This window comes from Lissotriton vulgaris, chromosome 10, assembly GCF_964263255.1.
Source record: "Lissotriton vulgaris chromosome 10, aLisVul1.2, whole genome shotgun sequence".
NCBI lineage: Eukaryota > Metazoa > Chordata > Amphibia > Caudata > Salamandridae > Lissotriton > Lissotriton vulgaris.
Window position 1 is genome coordinate 718806299 of NC_141698.1, and position 20536 is coordinate 718826834.

General features: G+C 45.7%; 1 protein-coding gene across 3 annotated transcripts in view; it reads right to left on the reverse strand.

Annotated features, from left to right (window-relative positions):
* Nucleotides 1-20536, reverse strand: part of ZEB1 (zinc finger E-box binding homeobox 1) — a 427369-nt gene that overhangs the window by 284583 nt on the left and 122250 nt on the right. For all 3 annotated transcript variants that reach the window (XM_086941557.1, XM_086941556.1, XM_086941555.1), the window contains exon 2: nucleotides 11207-11398. Coding sequence is in view for 2 of the 3 variants with exons in the window: in XM_086941556.1 (XP_086797682.1) it covers nucleotides 11207-11398 (192 nt within the window). In the remaining variant the exon portion in view is untranslated. The remainder of the gene's footprint in view (nucleotides 1-11206; nucleotides 11399-20536) is intronic.

Consider the following 20536-nt stretch of genomic DNA (forward strand, 5'->3'; position numbering starts at 1 on the left):
CCTCAGCGCCTGGAGACCCTCACGCGTAAGTAGCGCGCTTTACAAGTACTCTGATTGATTGATGTAATGGCCGTACTTGGCAAATTCTGGAGAGTTTGCAAAAAAATTGCAGTAGGTGCAGACCTACTGCTCTTGCTAAAATATGATTCTTGAAAGAACTTGTTTTATCTTAACCAAAAAACTGGTCACATTTGGAGATTGTGTATAATTCAACTGTAAAATAATGACTATTTGTTCGCAGTGCGTTCAGTTAAGGACAAGGGACAAATACAAAAGTCACTAGGCTTCAGTGCGCCAACCAAGCTTCAATCTGCGACTCTCTGGGTACACACTAACATCTGCACTATCGCATAATCCAATTAAGGTTTCAGAACGTAAAATAGTTAACAACTCAAGGCTAGTTTTAACTAACATTTTTTTCCACTCAAGGTATGTGGGTCATTTTCTAGGCAGTTACCTGAAGATAAAAAAAATTAATTGTTGAAGAACATTTTGCCCTTTATAGACGACTTTGACCAACCCCCACATTCAAGGACCTCCCTACTCCATGACACCCAGCATCACACTTCTCATACTTTTTTTTTTATGTACTTCAACCACTGTTCACATGACTGCTAACGTTTCCCAGAAACTTGCCAAATAGCATACTCTATGCACATTGGCCGGAATGCAGCTTTGTAGGCAACCATCTAACAGAGAGCAACTCAGTGTAATCTAAGTTTTGGACACCCTCTTTGAAATAGATGTTGAGCTTCCCTCAACCGTCTGCATTAAAATGTGCTGTCAATGAGGACTAATAGCGGGCGCTCCAGCAGGGCATAGTGCCATGTTTTTTGGTAAATTTATTACAGAAATTTTACTAGCAAGTGCATAATTGCCAAGACCGGGGGAAATGTCAAGCTCATTCATTGCACTGGTTTGCGAACCAAAGTTCATTAACTGGTCTTAAGCCCCACCACTTTCAAATTCCACCAGCCCCACCTGGACAGATCTACGAGAAATTACTCTGGTTAAGTGAACCGCTGATTAAGACTGCACAATTCAGTCCAACACAAAACCCTAAAAAATATGGGCGTGTGGAAGGCTTGAGACGGGATGGTATCCACTGCCCCTTGCCACAGACCACAGTACAATGTTTGCTATAGATGTGGGCCTGGGGCACATGGTCAGTTGGTGTGGTAAAGCTTTTACAGTTATAAGCACCACCTAGAAGACTGACATCAATCGCTATCCAAAGGCTTGATAACTCCCGGCACCCAAACATCCACAAATACCATTCTGAGTCTACAAATAACTGAACCTCTACAAATACGGAGTTGTTCATTAACTCCTTTGCCAAAATACTCTGCTCTACCTAACTGATTTCCATGCTGCAGTTGGCGAGTTAGTCACTGCTCAAAAACGGAATAACAAAAATCTACAAGAATTGTTAAAAAAATGAATTTAAAAAAAAACAGACCTGCCACCTATCTAAGCTGCCATAAGTGAAATGTTAGACGACTACAGTTTAGGGAGAGCCAGAAGTCTCTATTTTACTGCCTAGAAAACGTGAACAAAGCTCCAAAACCAATTTATCATCAGTTGAGGCACAAAGGATTTTGGGATCCGGGGACTAGATGGAAACTGAGTGAGATTAGGTATTCTAGTCTGGTACTGAAGCAGGATATATGGACAATGAATGAAGCCTTTAACAGATGTTTGCTAGTCATCTCATCTTGTAAATAGATCTGCAGTGAAATGATATTGAGATAATCCACTTCCTTTCCTAAACATTCTTGTTTTGAAATGTAGTTTTAGTCAGCAGTTTAAGCACAATTAAGTCTTTAAATATAAAATTGTTCTCATTTTAAAGTGGGAATTTATACAAATCAATGTTTGTGTTAAGATTAGTAGAAAGTGTTGAAATCTATTGACGCTTTCACAATGAGATCTCCACATTATGGTCCGCAGTTAACTATTGAACTAAAAAGCTAAATGGCTCAGACTATGAAACAAAGGCCAACTTTCTTACAGTCATACATGTAGATTCACTTCTACTGCCTGCCATGCCTCACTGCTCTGAAAAGCCATTGACAAAACGAATACTCTTCATAATATCTAACCTTTCCAATATCTATTTGGTCAACTTTCATCTTGTCCTCCCATGCACATACTAGATCGCAATTTCCATTTCGCAAGACTCTGCCCTCATATTTCCATGCCACATCCTACAAATGGTATAAATAGCACTTAAAAAGGTACTCCCTTCCATCAACATATTTTAACTTTAACTGCTGTCAGTCCATACCGGATTATCATCAGCCCATCACGTGGGACTGGCACCTCTACACTCACATTAAAGTGCTCAAACAGCAAAGTTGTTCAAAAACCCAACCCTGACTCAATGGCTTGGTCATTTGGCAGCCAATAACCCACCTCACTTTTGTGGGTAGTGTCCTGTAAAGATTGGCGACATTACACCTAGATACCCACATCGATCAACACAATCTGCCCTACATATCAAACATCCATCAAGTGCAGAACAAAACCTCAAACTTAGTGATTGATGAAGCCCTAAAATTCCCTGGTAAAGATGATCCAGTGATCTACATCCTCCTTGACCTCTCAGTCTTCAACATGGCCATCAGGTCTTTCTCCTAGACATTTGTCTTCAATTAAACTCACCTCAGCTGGTATGTTATTTCTGACCAACAGATAGTATGTCCATGTTAGGGAATGGCGGACGCGACAGGCCAGATGGTGGAGCTGCAACACTCGCAAAACCTACCTATACAAGGGAAGACCACGATTCCAGCGTGGGGAAAAACCAAGCTGAGACGTAATTCCTCCCCAGTGTCCTCTCCCCGTACAGCAGACCCATAGACTGGAAGAGGATGTGGTTAACCCCGGAAGAAGTCCTGTACAGGAGGTGAAAAGGGCAAGAGATACAACCAGTTGGGGCGATACAGCCGGAAGGGAGGAGAAGCAGCAAGCGGACAGAGACAAGGGAAAAGGAGAAGACGTCGGGAGAAACACTAAAGGAGAAGAAGCAGCAGTGGGAGACCAGAAAGAAGCGGAGACGTGGTACGAAGAGTGGTGGTCCCCGCAGGAGGTGGCTGAAGAGCGGCCGCAACTCAGGAGAGTTGCAGCAGAGCTGGTGAGTTTCTAGAAGCAGGGGAAAGAGGGACCGGGGTGGCGGGAGGTGTTTGTATAGAAGGGAGGCGGGAGGTTTAGACTGAGGGGACCGCACCTAAATGACCGAGTAAGCCTTGATGCTTTCCTTTTTACCGATAACAGTGTACTGGGGTGAAGCGTAATTGGGGGGGAAGCACATTTAGGCTCCAAAATGGAGTTTTCCTAGAAAGTCGACTTTCCCCAGCACTGTTCCGCACCGCATGAGAATAGAGAATTGTCACACTGTACACTAACTGTCCTGTCAATCACTCCTTCAAGTTCCTTCCCCCCCCCCTCCTCACATTACCCTTACTCCCCTCACTTGCCTTTAACCCAGTGTGTTGCACCAACCGTGTGTGGTGACTGAGACCATAGTGTCTAAACCTGCAAGGGATAAACCATACCATCACTGACGGCTCCTTTTTTCTCTCCTCTTCTGAGCCTCATGGGAAAGGATCAACCAGCAGAGAGACGTCCCCTTTTCCCGAATAAGCAAATATCAAAGACCCATCAGGAAAGAAGAAGCGGAGTCACCATTGTAAAACTCACAAAGACAATCCCCGTTTAAAACATTTGTTTTCTTGTTGAATAAAACCGCCCCACTGGCCCAATATCTACAGCCTCCACGTCTATTTATCCGGCCTGCACTCCCACAAGTGGTGTCAGAAGTAGGATCCGCCAGAGACATGGAGGACGTGCTAACACGAATGGCTGAAAATCAGGCTAGCCTAGGAAAGGCTATGGAAAAATTCCCCACGGTAGTGGAAGAAGACCGGGAGAAATTACAAAGGGCTATGGTAGAGCAAGTACAGTCTCATGACACCGCCATGGGAAAACTCGTAGATGCCATGGGACAACAAAGAGGCCCAAACACCCTACCATCTGTGATTCCGCAGAAATACGTGGAGTGGGAAGACCCAGAATATTTTTTCAATAATTTCAAACAAATTGCTCGAGCTGCTGCATGGCCTATTGAGAGATGGGGCCAGTACTTGGGACCTTTACGGTCTGGGGAACTACAAGCCTCTTATCAAGCTAATATCCTGGGTACAACCACTTATGACGAGATAAAGCACTCCATCATGGAGCTTCTAGGGATTGACGATGATACCTATAGAATGAAACTACGACAAATTAAGGAAGGGCCCCAGGAAACCCCCAGAGCTTTATATTTTCGAGTAAAGGATATAGCTGACCGGTGGGTAAAACCCACCACTGCCACTAAGGAAGAGATATGTATGTAAATGTAAATGTATGTATACTTGTAAAGCGCACTATCACCTTTCAGGCATACTGGCGCTGTATACCGCTGTGGAACCCTTCCTGGCTTTCCCTGAGAGAGTCCCCATACTGGGCACCCCCGAGGTGAAGCCAGGCATCCCAGCGCTTTCGGGGCCGTTGTGGAGATTAAGCAAGCTATTGCCCAGAGTTGCAGAGTGGGACCCATGATTAGAGTAGGCACAGAGTCGAGAATTATCGAGTCCGTGGACATTGAGTCCAAGACCCTGCCACGTCAGGAATTGAACCCTGGTCCCGGGTCATACCTCTGCATCGGGGTCTGCCGCTTCTAACCAGTGTGCCACACTTCTCCAGATAATGGCCAAGGTCTACTTGGAACAGTATTTGTCCGCTCTTCACCCCCCGATACAGAGGTGGTAAGACAACATGTCCGTCTCACCCTAGAAACTGCGGTGGAGATAGCCAGTGCCTATAATAGAGCTCAAGAGGTACAAAGGGGACGTGAAGAAAGCAGCTGGAGAACCAACACGAGTGGGGGACATCGCCCTTCTCGAATGCCCGTCCAAAAACCGGATCCTGTGACAGTCAAACCCAGAACCCCAGTGTTCAGACCACCAGTTTTTCGACCCACGGGACCAACGGTGGTGAGAACCCCTACCCCCGGTCTACAATGTTATAGCTGTGGGGGTATGGCGCATATAGCCTGCTTCTGGCCACAGAAAGAGGAACCAATGGAGATCGGTCTTACCAAGAACTATTGCTGTCTTACTCAGTCCCCGCAATAACACCCCTATCGTTGTGATGTAACTGTAAATGGGCGTCCCTTGACTGCCCTAGCTGACACTGGCTGCCGACAAAGTGTGATAAGGCCTCTAGACTTGGGAAACAAACACAGCCCTGTAGATGGTGTTGTAAACATCCAATGCGTCCATGGTGATACCAAAACATATCCTACCACCCTGGTTCACATCTAACATGCCACGGATCCAGGGTCTGAATTAAAAGTGGGACTCATTCCACGATTACCTGAACAAGTGATATTGGGGGAACGATTATTCTCATCTACCAAAGCTCTTTCAAGAAGCAAACACTAAGGAAGAAGAATGGTGGGGTAATGCCCGAATGGCCTCCCTCGAAGCCTAGAAAACCCAAAGACGAAGAGAAAAGGGACAAACCACCGGAGCATACCCTGCCGTACCAGTGGAAGACTCTTGGGAAAGCGAGGGAGGACCCACTTCTGCAAGAGGCCTGGAATCAAGCCGTCAGCCAGGAAGACCCATCACATGTATGTTCTTATTTCTTTGGAAAAAATGGACTGTTATACAGGAAGGCAGAGCCCACTAAACTGCCTCAGTTGTTAGTCCCCTACCCCCTACCCCCTTTTGGGACAAAGTACTTTATCTGGCACATACCCATTTGTTGGATGGGCATTTTGGGGATGAAAACACCGAACAGCTCATAACCAAGCAGTTCTATTGGCCCAGTATTTTCCATAGATTAAAAACTTACTGTTGTGACAGCGCCAATCTGTCAAAAGAACAGTAGATGCATACCCTCTAGATGCACCTCTCCATCCTCTCCCCATCATTGAGGAACCCTTTTATAGAATCGGGATGGATATCATAGGCCCCCTTTTGCCCTCTCGTAGCGGGTGCAGCTATGTATTGGTCCTCAGATTACACGACCCGTTTTCCGAAGGCCATTGCTGTACGCCATCCAGATGCCTCAAGCATAGCTAAAGCTATGATAGCTGTATTTTCCAGAGTGGGGTTTCCGAAGGAGATCCTGACGGATCAAGGGACCCCATGCGTCTCAAAATTGATGAAGCAAGTGTGCTCTCCGTTGGGAATCAAGCAAATCCAAACGGCAGCGTATCACCCCCAAATAGACGGTCTTGTCGAGCGCTACAATGCTCCTCTAAAAACCACTTTCAAAAAACTTCTGGCTTTAGAGTCCAAACGGTGGGAGGATATGTTACCACTCGCATTGTATGCCATACGCTGCCAAACACAGAAGAGTACGGGGTTTTCCCCGTTTGAATTACTTTATGGTCATCAGCCTCGCTCCCTGCTGGACAGGTTGCGTGAAACCTGGGAAACAGAACCCCATAGTACCACCTGCTTGATAGAATAGGTCAGTAATTAAAAAACCCAGCTGGGTCAGATCAGAACCTTAGTCCGAAACAAGGAAAAAGCACAGGAGTCCCAAAAGAGACAATATGATAAAAACACTAAAATTAGGTCCTTTTCTGAAGGCGACGCGGTCCTGTTGATGATGACCTTGTCAGATCATAAACTGTTAGGCCAGTGGCAGGGCCTTTATACAGTGTTAGAAACTGTTACACCTTTCACTTACATTTGGGAGGTACCTCTATCTTTGTCCAGCTCCAATCTGTATGTTAATCTTTTTAAAAAATGGGAGGGGCCCCTTCCAAACTTGATGGGACATGTCGAGGGTGTCCATCCCTTATATCAATGTTTGGACACCGACTTGCCTACCCATTTGAAAAACAATCTGGTGGATAACCTGCTACCTTTACAAAATGTGTTTTCCTCAACTCCAACTCCAGGAAAAACTACATTAGTAGAACACGCCATCAAGACCCTCCCTGGGAAAAAAGTACGACTCCATCCATATCGCATACCTGAGGCCCGCCGACAAACCATCAGAGAGGAGGTCAAACAAATGCTGAAAATGGGGATTATAGAAAACTCAGTAAGTGAATGGAATTCACCCATCGTCCTCGTGCCAAAGCCAGATGGCTCGGTACGATTCTATATTGACTTCAGAGAGGTCAACAAAGCATCGGAGTTCGACACCTACCCACTACCCCGAGTAGACGAGATGATAGAGCGAATTTGGAAGGCCAAGTACATCAGTACAGTAGACTTATGTAAGGAGTATTGGCAGATTCCCCTGAGGGCAAAAGGCCGAGAGAAAACCGCATTCTCCACTCCATATGGGTTATTCCAATTTATCATTCTTTCCTTCGGTTTACACAGGGCTCCGGCTACATTTCAGAGAGCAATGAACCTCATACTGCGTCCCCACGAGAAATATGCAGGAGCCTATATAGATGACATTGTCATATATAGCAACTCCTGGGGACAGCATCTAATTCATCTGTATAAAGTGATACAGGCTTTGGGGAATCAGGGCTTCAAAATCAATCCAACCAAAAGTCATCTAGCCGCCCAAAACGTGAAGTATCTGGGTTAACTGTTAGGAGAGGGAGTGATAAGACAACAAAGCACCAAACTCTCCGCCATAGCCCAAGTACCCTTTCCCCGTACTGCAAAAGTCCTCCGATCTTTTCTCTGGCTACTCGGTTATTATAGGAGGTTTATACCCAGATTCTCACAGATCGCAGCCCCTCTCACAGACCTCTTACAAAAGAATGTAAAAACCGAGCCCTATTAAGAGAGCCCAGCCTTGATCTCATCCAGTCGTTTGAGACAGCAAAAAAGACCCTGACCTCTGATACAGTGTTAGCCAGCCCCAACTATACCCAACTCTTCATACTTCAGAAGGACGCCTCTGACCAGGGACTAGAAGCAGTATTGTCCCAGAGAAATCAACAAGGAGAGGAAAGACCAATACTGTATATAAGTTGGAAACTATTTCCCAGGGAACGTAACTATGCAGTGATAGAAAAAGCAGCCCTGGCCATAAAATGGGCCCATGACACCCTAAAATACTACCTGGAGGGTCAGGAATTCACGCTATATACCGACCATGCCCCGTTAGAATGGCTTGCGCGCAACAAAGGAAACAACAAAAGGGTGTTGCGCTGGTTCTTGATGTTGCAGCCATATAAATTACACACAAAGCATCGGAAGGGTGCAGACCATGCAAATGCAGACTTTTTTTCTAAATATCCCTGTGACATTGCCTCTACTAGAAGGACAGCATGGGTGAGGGAATGACGGACGCGACAGGCCCAATGGTGGAGCCACAACACTCACAAAACCTACCTGTACAAGAGAAGTCCGCCCGATTCCAGTGCGAGGAAAAACCAAGCCGAGACGTAACTCCTCCCCCATGTCCTATCCTCGTAGAGCAGACCCCAAGACAGGAAGAGGGTGTGGTTAACCCCGGAAAAAGTCCTGCACAGGAGGTGAAAAGGGCCAGAGATACAACCAGTTGGAGTGATAAAGCCGGAAGGCGGGAGAAGCAGCAAGTGGACCAAGACGAGGGAAAAGGAGAAGACGTCGGGAGAAAGACTAAAGGAGAAGAAGCAGACGCAGGAGACCAGGAAGAAGCGGAGACGTGGTACGAAGAGTGGTGGTCCCCCCGGAGGTGGCTGAAGAGCGGCCGCAGCTCAGGAGAGTTGGGGCAGAGCCGGTGAGTTTCTAGAAGCAGGGGAAAGAGGGACTGGGGTGGCAGGAGGCGTTCATCTTTATAGAAGGGAGGCAGGAGGCGTTTGTTTGTATAGAAGGGAGGCGGGTGGTTTAGACTGAGGGGACGGCACTTAAATGGCCGAATGAGCCTTGATGCCTTCCTTTTTACCGATAAGTGTACTGGGGAGAAGCGTAATTGGGGGGGGGGGCACATTTGGGCTCTAAAAAGAAGTTTCCCTAGAAAGTCGACTTTCCTCGGCACTGTACCTCATGAGAATAGAGAATAGTCACTGTACACTACCCGTCCTGTCAATCACTCCTTCAAGTTCCTTTCTCTCCCCCCCACTTCCTCACATTACCCTTACTCCCCTCACTTGCCCTCAACTCCCCTCACTTGCCCTTAACCCCGTGTGTTGCACCAACCGGGTGTGGTGACGGAGACCATAGTGTCTAAACCTGCAAGGGATAAACCATATCATCACTGATGGCTCCTTTTTTCTTTCCTCTTCTGAGCCTCCTGGGAAAGGATCATCCACCAGAGAGACGTCCCCTTTTGCCGAAGGAGCAAGTATCCAAGACCCATCAGGAAAGAAGAACCGGAGTCCCCATTGCTAAACTCACAAAGACAATCCCTGTTTAAAACATTTGTTTTCTTGTTAAATAAAACAGCCCCACTGGCCCACTATCTACAGCCTCCACGTCTATTTATCCGGCCTGCACTCCCACAGTCTACTTGGGACATCTTCAATGCCTCAATTATCGATGAAAGGATAAAAATCAAGGGACACATTTTTACACCTATAATTTTTAGTCATTAAATGAACTTCAGAAGGAACTTTGGAAGGTCAAATCATCCAAGCACGGCACTGTTTTACACCTGGACGCAGAGGACATATCTATATATAAAGGTGTTGTCGCAGCCTGCACAATTACAGGCAGTCCATATATTGGCTTAAACAACTATCAAAACATTTGGACAAGGCTGGTCAGGTCCACCACGGAGTACATTAATATCAAGCCCCTGGCAATCTATATCGGTTGGTAGATCTTGGTTAAACAGAATGTGAAAGTCCACAAACGCTTCGGAGTAGTATCACACCTTTTCTATCAAGTACACATTCCATAGCGTAGTGGAAGTATTCTTCCTCTCATTATCTGGGAAATTATCTTTTTACCAGCCTCCAAGAAACTACCAACACCAGCCTAAATACAGTAATGTATACCACAGAAAGTCATCTCTGGCCAATGCAAATCAAAACTACGTTTCTACACTCTTGGAAACCCCTCCTTTTCTACAGATAATTCTTTTCCCTCCTCACGAACCTCTTCTGTGAATCAGCTTCCCATATTATCATATAGGTTTCTAATTTTAGTCAAATAAGTTGTGGCCATCCATGCACCTGGAACCAGAACACCTCAAAGTGTACTTTGGTCAAATGAAAGTGCTCTGCTGCCTTTCAGAGTTAGGCTTAACATCTATAGCTACCTTAAATCGAAACCTAAAGAAATCCGTAAACAAGCGTAACAATAGAAGGAAAAAAGGCTATCATTTCATACGAGTCTCATAGGCCCTAGTACTTTAAATTAAATGATATTTAATGTTTCTTTTTATGCGACTCATGGCACCATCAAGAATAAGGAGCTTCTCTGACACCTTACCTAGAGTAAAAGTATTTTAACAGCCATTTAACTATCCCATACATCGCTTTGTCACACACTAGAGGAAACTGAAGGGAAAAAAGAAATCTGGGAAAGCAAGCATTTGGTAACACATTACTTGTATGTAAAACAAGATTAAATATAAACAGAACTATAATCCTCTAAACACTTCGGTTTAATTATAATTACTGTACTGAATTTGCATTCTTGCAGGGCAAGATTAGGACTGGCTTGTAAGTGCCGCTGTCTGCAAGATCTATTAACAATGCTTAAAAAATAATTTTTTTAAAAAAAGGAATACAAAGAGTGGACTCTGGATCTACTGGATCTACCCAAAAGATTATTTCTTTGTCAGTACGTGCAATTGGCAGTTGGATGAATCTTTCCACCTTCCATAGAAATCCCGAGCTGAAATGCTGAGGCACTAACAGCTCAAAAGCACCCAATACGGTTGTAATCAACAGCTTGGCTGGTGTAAACATTGCAATCATTTTAATTTGGTTTTTTCAGTGTAGCCTTTTTTTTCTAAAGGCTTTAGTCGGGAATTATGTGCGAGTCACATGTTCAAATGTAGGTTTACATACATGCATGAGTACACAATTTAACTGCTTCAAACAAAACAAGCACTGTCAAAGCAAACTGGTCTGGGTTTAATTGCAGTTTGCAGGCATTAGCACATTAAGCACATTTAAGTCAACCTACTGGCTTTAACAACGCTGGTGATGCAATGCTTTTTAAACTAATCGATTGCTGTAGTGTAAACGCGATCAGTTAAGTTAGGTTACTATCTAATCAAAATATAGCACAGAACGTACCATCATCTTCCCAGCAACTTTTGCCACTGCTTTCTCTCTCACTGCTTTCCTGTAACACTGTATGGTCTGTTGGCAAGTCATCTTCTGGCACGTCATCACCGGCGTCTGTAACACTTTCATCTTCCACAATGTGCAGTTTGTCTTCGTCATCGGAATCCGAATTGGTTTCAAGCACGTTATTGTAATTGGTAACTGTGAGAAGACAAAAAGGCAAAATGGCAATCAGGCAAAGTCATAATGCCAATAACACTATGGCATAAATTAGGCATCACTACAACACATGAGCTTAATTACCTACTTGAAACTGCGGTTTAGCAAATGCTAATTGCAAGTAATGTTGCTTTTCTTAGCCTGATAATTATATGATGAGCGTGGTCGCTCGCGCACACGCTGTCGACAGATTTTCATGAAAGAACAGAATGGAACCTTATTGGAAAGCATAATGGCAGGATTCTTTGGTTGCATAAAAGATTATTATTACTTGCAAATGCTTCTAATTGTGAGTTTTGAATAGGTGTCATCTTTAACAGAGGAACCTTTAAGGCACTGTTCCACTGCACAGAGGACTTAATATGCTTTTTATTAATCACATCTCAGTTCAGTATACAGTCGACTGCCCTTGCCCCACCCCTTATAAACTTCTGCACTTAGTCGTGGCACAAATCAGCACATAAAGAAACGTCCAACCTTTTCTTTTTGAAGAACTTTTTTACTTTATACCACACTGAATAGATCAAGTACCCCAAACTGTACAAAATAATTATATTTCAATTCACCGAGGAGTTTGTGACAATACTGAGACATTTGCCTGGAAGGGAGTGCTTTTAAGTAGAAATGAATGCCTGCAGTGACTTAGTTAAATGCATTTAGTGCATAAGTAACAGATGTCCGGATGCCGACAGTTTAAATGACAATACCAAAAAGTTACACATTGCTACAAGCATTTGCAATGCTATAGGTCTCGCAATTCAGAGATTTTTACCTATTGGCATTGTAAATGACAATGCCATTTATGTGTTTAAAAAACATCTGCAACAATTTAAGGCATTGTCATTTACAATAACAAATGGTCAAAATCGCTCAATTGCGAGACCTATTGCATTGCAAATGCTTGTTGTTTACAAGTGCCCCATGCTGTTTTTTCACGTTAATAGAGGCCACGCCCCTTTCTGTAGACGAGCCATGTCTAAAGAAAGGTCAGCAGCCGCTATTGAAGTGAGAGCATGGTATGGAGCACTTTTACCAAAAAAGCATTTCTCTCAAGTTGACAAAACACATTTTTTGTTGTAAAAGCGCCCTGTGAAAGAGCGCATTGCTCACTGAATGTTGCAGGAACACATGTCGCGCCTGCAGTAGGCGAAACTCATTAAAGAAAATAGTGCTTACCAAATAAATAACACGTACAGTGTAACAACCAAAGTAAAAGGGCCAGTCCTCATGGGAGGATACAAATTAAGACAAGGTGGTGCTAAGGAGGGACTAACAAGTCAATTTATGAATCAGAAGCCCGCATTTACGAAGGGAAATGACAAGACATTGACAAATATGGGTGGAGTGGGCGGGGCTTCAAGTGCATACTCCATACTGGCAATACTTCCTAAGGTAAAGTCAGGCTCCCCGGCTGACATTTGCCCGGCCCGTATTCTTCAACAGATCTACTCTGTTTGCACCAAGCCCCCGATCACTTTTCTCAACAGTTCCCTTGCTCAGGGGGTTGTGATCCCAGCACTTAAATCTGCCACAATAGTGCCTATTCTGAAGAAGCCTGGTGCGGATCCCTCCGCCCCAGTCAACTATCGCCCTATTTCACTGTTGCCCTATTTGGGCAAGTGTGAGAAGTTGGCCTGGTATATAATGCTCACTAATTCTTAGTGATCACTTTGTACCATGCCAAGCAACCCTTATGATGATTGGTTGTAATTCAACCTTGTAGACCAGTTATCCTAGTGGTAACGTGGACAAAGCAGTCTTAGGCTAAACTCTGAAAGGCATGTGAAGCCAGCTGTATTACCATACACAACCCCCTTGAATACCAAATGAAAGGGACACCACACAGATACATATTGAAAATATATATTGATTTATTAACTATAAAAATCCCCTGGACTCTTTGAGCCCAGAAGCACAAGCGTTAAATCACAAGACAGTTTAGAATACGCAAAAGTTGCACAATATGGATGAGCCCTAGGGGCCACCTAAACCATATACTAAGAAAGTGGTATAAGAGATACCAATAGGAAAGGGAACAGGCCTAGGGCCTTGGGAATCGCTGGAGCTATTCGAGACTAGCAGTGACTAAGTCGGGAAAGGCCCGCGGGACTCGGGTGCAATGTTCAAAGTGCACGCACTTTCCAATGTAAAGTCTATGGTGCGTAAAAAGTACAAAGTTAGTTAGTTCGGAACCTTCCGAGTGACCTAGAATGCTGAAACCTAAGACACAGGCCCTTGAGATGTGTACCAGTGTAGAAACACCGGCGGAGATGAGTTACCTCACCCACAGGAAGCGGGTGCACAGGGTCGAAGTAGTGTCGGGTTTCGTCACGCTGATCGATGGTGCTTGGAGCTGAAGATGCTGCAGGCGGCTCGATGTGAAGAGTTCCGGTGGATCCAAGGGTGGATCTGAAGATGTGAAGACCTGAAAGCAGAGGGGACAATGTTCAAAGTCACTAGCCAGTGACTACCGTGGAACCAGATTGGAACCAGGCAATGTCGGGTGCAAACAGGCGTTGTCGGGTAGCTTCTCTCTGCAGCCACGTGGACACCGGGGGTCGAGGACGTCCAGGAGTCGGTCACGAGCTGTCCCATGCAGGCTTCTCGCTGTTGGCGGTGTCGGCGACCTGATCGGAGCCAACAGGCCTTGGCTAATGCAAGCCACGCAGGAATCGAAAGATGCTTGTTACTCGGACCAGCAAGGTCAGAGCAGGGGCTCCTTTTCACAGGAGCTTGGGTAGGTCTGGAGCAACCAGACCTGCTGTGCAATTCGTCGGTTTCGTCGCCAAGATGGCCGCTGACCACGTGGCTAGTGGCCGGGATGGCGCGTCGAGTGGCGCAATGCAAAAGGGCCCCACGCAGATCGTGGAGATGCTGGGGGGCTGATCTTCGGTGCAAGGGCTGCTCGGTGGCGGGGGTTCTCAGTCCCCAAAGCACAACGTCGAGGATGCCTCAGAAGCTCCGCAGTCAGCTTTTCGAGTGTCTTCCAAGAGGTCCGGTCCCACGTCACTCGGTGCCTCCACGGGTCCCTTCTTTGCAGGGACTGTGGATCGGGCTCTGAGAGGTCTGGGAGTCTGGGTCTTGTCGGGCTCTGGGCTCGGGCTCCGGCGGGAGGCGGCGGCAAAGCAGACGTCGAGTTGCTGGTTGGTGCCTGTGTTCACAGGGTGGCCACTCCTAGGCCACAAGGGAGATTCTCTTCAGTCTTCTGAGCAGCAGAATGTCGAAGTCCAGTCTTCTTCTGTATTTCAAGTTGATTCAGGATGATCTGCTGTGCAATGGCACTGCTCCCACTCTTATTCCCAATCTGAGGGGTGGATCACCTACTAGGTCCCTCCTCTGGGAGGAACCAGGAAGGGGGGCGGTTACACCCCCTTTCCTTTGTCCAGCTCCTTGCCAGCCCTGGGTCTGGAAAGTCCCAGGACCGGTTTGGACTGGCCTATGCACGGGGACACCTTGTGTGCCCCGGGCATGTCTGATTCTATTCAGCCCTGTCCTACCCAATACACAAAACCCTGTCTGGGGTGGTGCTCGCACCTCCCAAGGCAGGAAACCCTTTGTCCAGGCCACCATCTGCCGAGTTTCGGTCAGCAGCAGGAGGCCAGACTCGTGTCTGTGGTGGCAGCATCCATTTTGTGATGCTGAGGCTCTGGTTAACTTTAACCGGGGTTAAGGCTACACACATGTCGTGTCCCTCTAGAAGGGTGGAATGCTATCCCCGTCGACAGAACTGTCGAGGGGATAGTATTCCAATTCGTATGACACCTTACTCGACATGTTTTGATAAAGCCAAACCAAAGATAGCATATAACCGCGAGGATTATAATGCACTTAAGAGTATATGGTATGGCAATATCCCAGAACAGCTTAGGGAGTGGTTCCCGACAGCTGCAGACAGGCTCAGCTCATGCTAGAGCACCATCTCACATATTTCCAAGCACTCTGCCTCCAGGATTGATGAGGCCTTCCATAGGAGTGGCTGATAGGAACATATGTGTCCAGTTTAGGGTTAGGCACAGGCATACTGTACCTAAGTAAGAGGTGATTACACCAACTTACCCCAGCTGAGTGATCAGCCAGTTGTGTCAAATATGGAGGCCAGGCCAGGGGTGGCACAATACATGCTGCAGCCCCTGGTAGGCCTTGGATGCACCTATGCCCTGGGTACACTGTTACAGGGGCCAATAAGGTGAACTAGTTCCAATTGTGTATGCACCTAAGGTACATGGAGTCCATTTTAAGGAGAGAGCAATTAGCCTGGGGCCCTGAATTGCAGGATCCCAGGCCAACTATGTCAAAAACCAGCTAAACACCAGGCAAAAAGTTTGGGGGTAACCATAGTCAGGTATCCACCTTCCTACAGCAAGGTGCTTGAGCGCCATGTTACATCGGTACTCAGCACCCATGTAGAAGTGAATGGGGGCCTGGCATCTCGTCAGGCGGGCTTCCGACCTAGGCACTCCACTGAGTCCGTCGTGGTGTCGGTCCTGGACAACCTCAGGGAGGGCATGGACCAAAAACAAACACCAGGCCCTGGTGCTCCTCGATCTCTCCACCGCTTTTGATACGGTGGACCACTCCATCTTGCTTTCACGTGTCAGAGCGGCGGCAATCGGGGTCTCAGCCCTGGTCTGGCTATCGTCCGTCCTGAGGGACCGCACCCAGGGGGTCCGGTTGGGGGATTTCTCGGCCACCCCACTTAAGGTCACCTGTGGTGTTCCCCAGGGTTCTCCTCTTTCTCCTCTTTTGTTCAACCTTTATATCTACCCCCTAATCTTTGCGCTCCAGCAGCTGGAGGTCACCGTATATAACTATGCGGATGACCTCCAGCTCATCTTCAACCTCTCTTCTTCTCCCTATTCCATTTCCAACTTTCAGACAACTATGATTTTTATCAGGGACTGGATGAACCACAACAATCTGAAGCTGAACCCGGATAAAACTGAGTTGGCGCTCACGGGTGGTTCTTCCAGTCCCTGGAACTCTTTATTTTGGCCCTCTTCCTTTGGCCCCCCTCCCACTCCCTCTCCCACAGTTAAGACCTTAGGCATCAAAATGAATAATCATCTTACCCTCCACTCACAAGTTAGTTCTGTTTCTTCTTGCTTTCTCACTCTTCGCACTATTCGCACTGTCTCTCGTTTCTTTTCCCCCCTGGCACTCAAACTGATCATGTCCGCCTTGGTAATCTCCCGGCTGGACTACGCCAACGCCCTGTACAACGGCATTCCGGCATATAGCCTACGGAAGCTCCAACTGGTCCAAAACCAGGCGGCCCGACTAGTGTACGGCCTTTCCCGCTCCCATCACTCAACTCCTTTATTGAAGACGCTCCACTGGCTGCCAGTCAGGGAGCGATCCCTCTTCAAAACTGGTTGTATGGTCTTCCAGGCGCGTCAGGGCTCTGCTCCCGCCTTCATTACCTCTCTGATAAGGGAGTATATCCCTGCCAGAGAGCTCCGTTCATCATCCCAATCACTTTTGCAGGTACCCCGCTACAAGCGCAAAAGTGGGGAGGGGCCAACTTCTCATTTTTGGCTCCCTCTTTTTGGAACTCCCTCCCCGACCACCTACGGATGGCCAAGCATTACCCTCTTTTCCGTAAAGACCTCAAAACCTTCTTATTCAACCAGGCCTTCCCTCTGTAAATTGTTCTTACGGTTTCCTCTCATTGTACCAACATCTATTGCCTCTCCTCTGCTATTTTAGCCTCCATAGCGCCAAGAAACCGCACGGTGAATGTAGCGCTTTATAAATATTTTAAATTCAAATTCAATACAGCATGCCTCGCAGAGCAGCACATGCGCTGCCCAGGCTCGACCTATAAAAAGGTCTCAAGGGTCTTCCCATACACTGAGGATTGTTGGTTATTGACCAGATATGTATTGGCAAACAGTGCCAGATTTTGACAGGTATATAAGAAGAAAAAAAAGCAGTATCCCAGTCAAACCTTTCTGATCTTTAGAACTGTTAAAGCTGAAGAATTATCCGAGCTTGGAGGACACGAAGGGCGATAAAGATTTCAGATAAAATTCCGGGACCAGAGTTAGGTGGGAATTTGCAGCAGACAGACATTTAAAGTCAAGTTTTTTTCAAAAGGTCGCCAATGTAATTTTCTTTAATGTGGGGAGATGGTAGACCATTAAGGCAGACTGGGCGATAGTAGAGCAGTGCTTCTTTGAAAACGCAGCAAGATATTTTGGTAGTACAAGGTACGAGAATCTGCAGACGTCCAGTTTAGATCAAGCAGTGCCTTGAATGACAGCAGGTACAGGCTTTTCCAACGAGTAGTTCTTTCCAAAGAGCAACTTGGTTTGCAAACTAGCCTACTAAATTAGAAGCTATTGCTTGGTCGAATTGACTTAGGTTTCCCAAAATCGAAAGCCGTGCATTTGAGATGAGTGTATTTTCAAAACAAACTCACGCTTGAAGAAAACGGTTGGATTCACAAAACATATTTAAAAGGTAATTTTTTAGTGAAGTTAAGCATTCGGCAAACTTTTTGCTAATATTACTACTTTCGTGTGAGGGTCAGTGCAGCTATAGCGTTCATGTATTACCATATAGAGGTGGTATTCCAAATTGATAAAACCTTCACATTGATGGCAACCATGCCTGGTGCATGGAGGTGACCAATGCTAGTAATGTTGCAGGAGGAGGCCACTAAACTAATCTTGTATGCTGTAGTCATTAAATGCACAGTAGAATCAGTAGCTTGAAATTATTTTAATTGAAGATAGGACTCTCTTATAGGAGAAAAGGTTGAAGGCCCCTGTAGTAGAAGGTGTCTTTTGCTAGAAAAGAGAAAATCTTCCTGTGAGACTCCAAAAACACTGAAGGGACACTTTGAATATATGAACGAAATAGGTTCTCTCAAAAATGACAACTAGGTTGCTGGTTATCTAACTGGTGGTGAGTAATTTACAAATCAAAATTCCACAAATTATTTGATCAGGCAGAAACACTGGAACCGAAGAGCCGGCTTTTAGTTTTGACAGGATTGTATAAATTATTACTAATCCATTTAGCAATAGCAAGCACCAAGTTCAGAAAGTTAAATTGAGTCTTTGCTGATTACCATTGATTCAGAATAAATTTTGGGCCTCATTACAATGTCAGGCGGCAAGCCTTCGTCTGACAAGGACTCTGAATTGGGACTAACCTGCGGTCGTCTGTTCCAACCACCGGATGATGATGAGACTGAATACTGTTCGGTCGGAGTCCCACTGCTCCCTATGGGTGCTCGTGTCCGCCCGACAACTGGCTTTAACACAGGCTCCTATGAGGAAACGGGATGTTTTTGGAAAACTCTGCACCCTGTTGCAGGCACCCCACGGTGCCTGTCCCAGTGCAGGGTTTTACAGGAGAGTCCCTTAGGTACCCCCTCAGCCATCACCTGTAAGCCTCGGAGTAAGAGGCCCCAAAAGTCACTTTCCGACAGCCTTTGTGTCGGACAGGAAGACACGGAAAGGCTGTTGGAACCAGACATAATCCTGAGGGCGTAAACGCTGTCCATAGGGGTGTATTATGTAGTTACGATTGATATGAATACTCCGCGAGTCGCTCAGGACAGATTCAGAACGACTGCGCAGTTTACATTCTGACTGCAAACATCGTAAATTGGGTGGTCGGAACGGAAACCATCAGTGTCGGAAGGGCTCTGATGCGCTCAAGGAGATTCCAACTATAGGGAGACTTTACGCCGGACATCATAAATCGACCTATTTATCTGCAGATTGGAGGAGGGAAAAAAAATCAGAAGGAGCGAATTAACTTTGCCAGGGGAGCTACATCTATATTGTCAAGCAGTGGCAGTGAAACTTATTGGCTTTTCCAAAGTCTTTTGTTACATACATTCCATGCAGATGCAAGAAATCATCTTTAAGTGTGTTTGTTCAAAGATTAGTAATGCATTTAAAGATGGCCGCAGCCATAGCTGCACAGTCATTCATAGTAGCCATCTCTGAATGAGATCGTAATATTTGAAGAAACCTATTTTATGTTAACCATGGGGCATGCGTACATCTGCTGCGGTCATCTTTGAATGGTCTGTTCAAATGATACAAACCGGTTTCTTGGTTGCTGCCTACCGCACATGCATTTGCGTGAAACATCCTGAAATTGTAAAATCTCAAAGGGATCCACCAATAGAGCAGCATGCAAAAAAGCAACTGATGATCTTGGAAGAAAGAGGAGTAGCAACAGAACAATGGAAGCAGGGGCTAAGTAAAGGGGAAGGCAGCACACAGTCGAAAGGAAAAGACCTACTCACATTGTGTGCTTAAAAGAAAAGGAAAAAGTAGCTCCCTTAATGCAAGCAAAGTCAGCAGTGGAAGGACTCAAGTCAACCAAGCATAAAACTGAGACCTAAATGTTCAGGGCAGGACAAACACCTAGAATAGGGAAAAAAGACCTTTAATCAGGAGAAAGCAACTGAGATAACCTTTCAATTATAAGCACAAGGCTGACCCAAAGCCCAATATGTTTATTTGAAATAATAGGTCTAGAAAATTGATAGCTAAAACGTAATCCATTTTTAGGCCTCTTTTACAGAGAGAACCCCTGGAGAATACAAGAAACAACTCTGTAAGAGGAGGCAAATAGCGAACGTTTTACAGCCTGCGCGTGATCTGATGAAGAGAGCCGCTGCAGAGCTTTGCCTACGATACCAGCCTGTGACAAATGTTCATAATAAAAGATTAAATTACTGTTGGGATTATTTTATGTCAAATTGAGATTTTGTTTTTTGCATCATTGGTCTTACAATTCATCTACAACTGGAAAAACAAAGCACAAGTACCAGATTTAACAAGCATTGGCATAGCCAATAGGTCTCGCATTTGGGACCTTATAAGTGTTTAGCCATGCAACAGTTGGTGTTGTTGCACTGAGGATATTCTGCTGCATAACTAAATACTTATAGGATCAAAAAAGCGAGACCTATTGGCTATGCCAATGCTTGTTTGTTTTTTGTTGCGGTTTTGTTTAAGCTGCCAGATCTACAATAGCTGGACATGGTTTTTGTTAACAGATCTTTGCATCAAATGAACTTGTTTTCATTGCTCTGAATGTTGTTTCCATTCTGGTTGTAGAAAGCAGTCATTCCCGGGGGTGTGGGGGCTG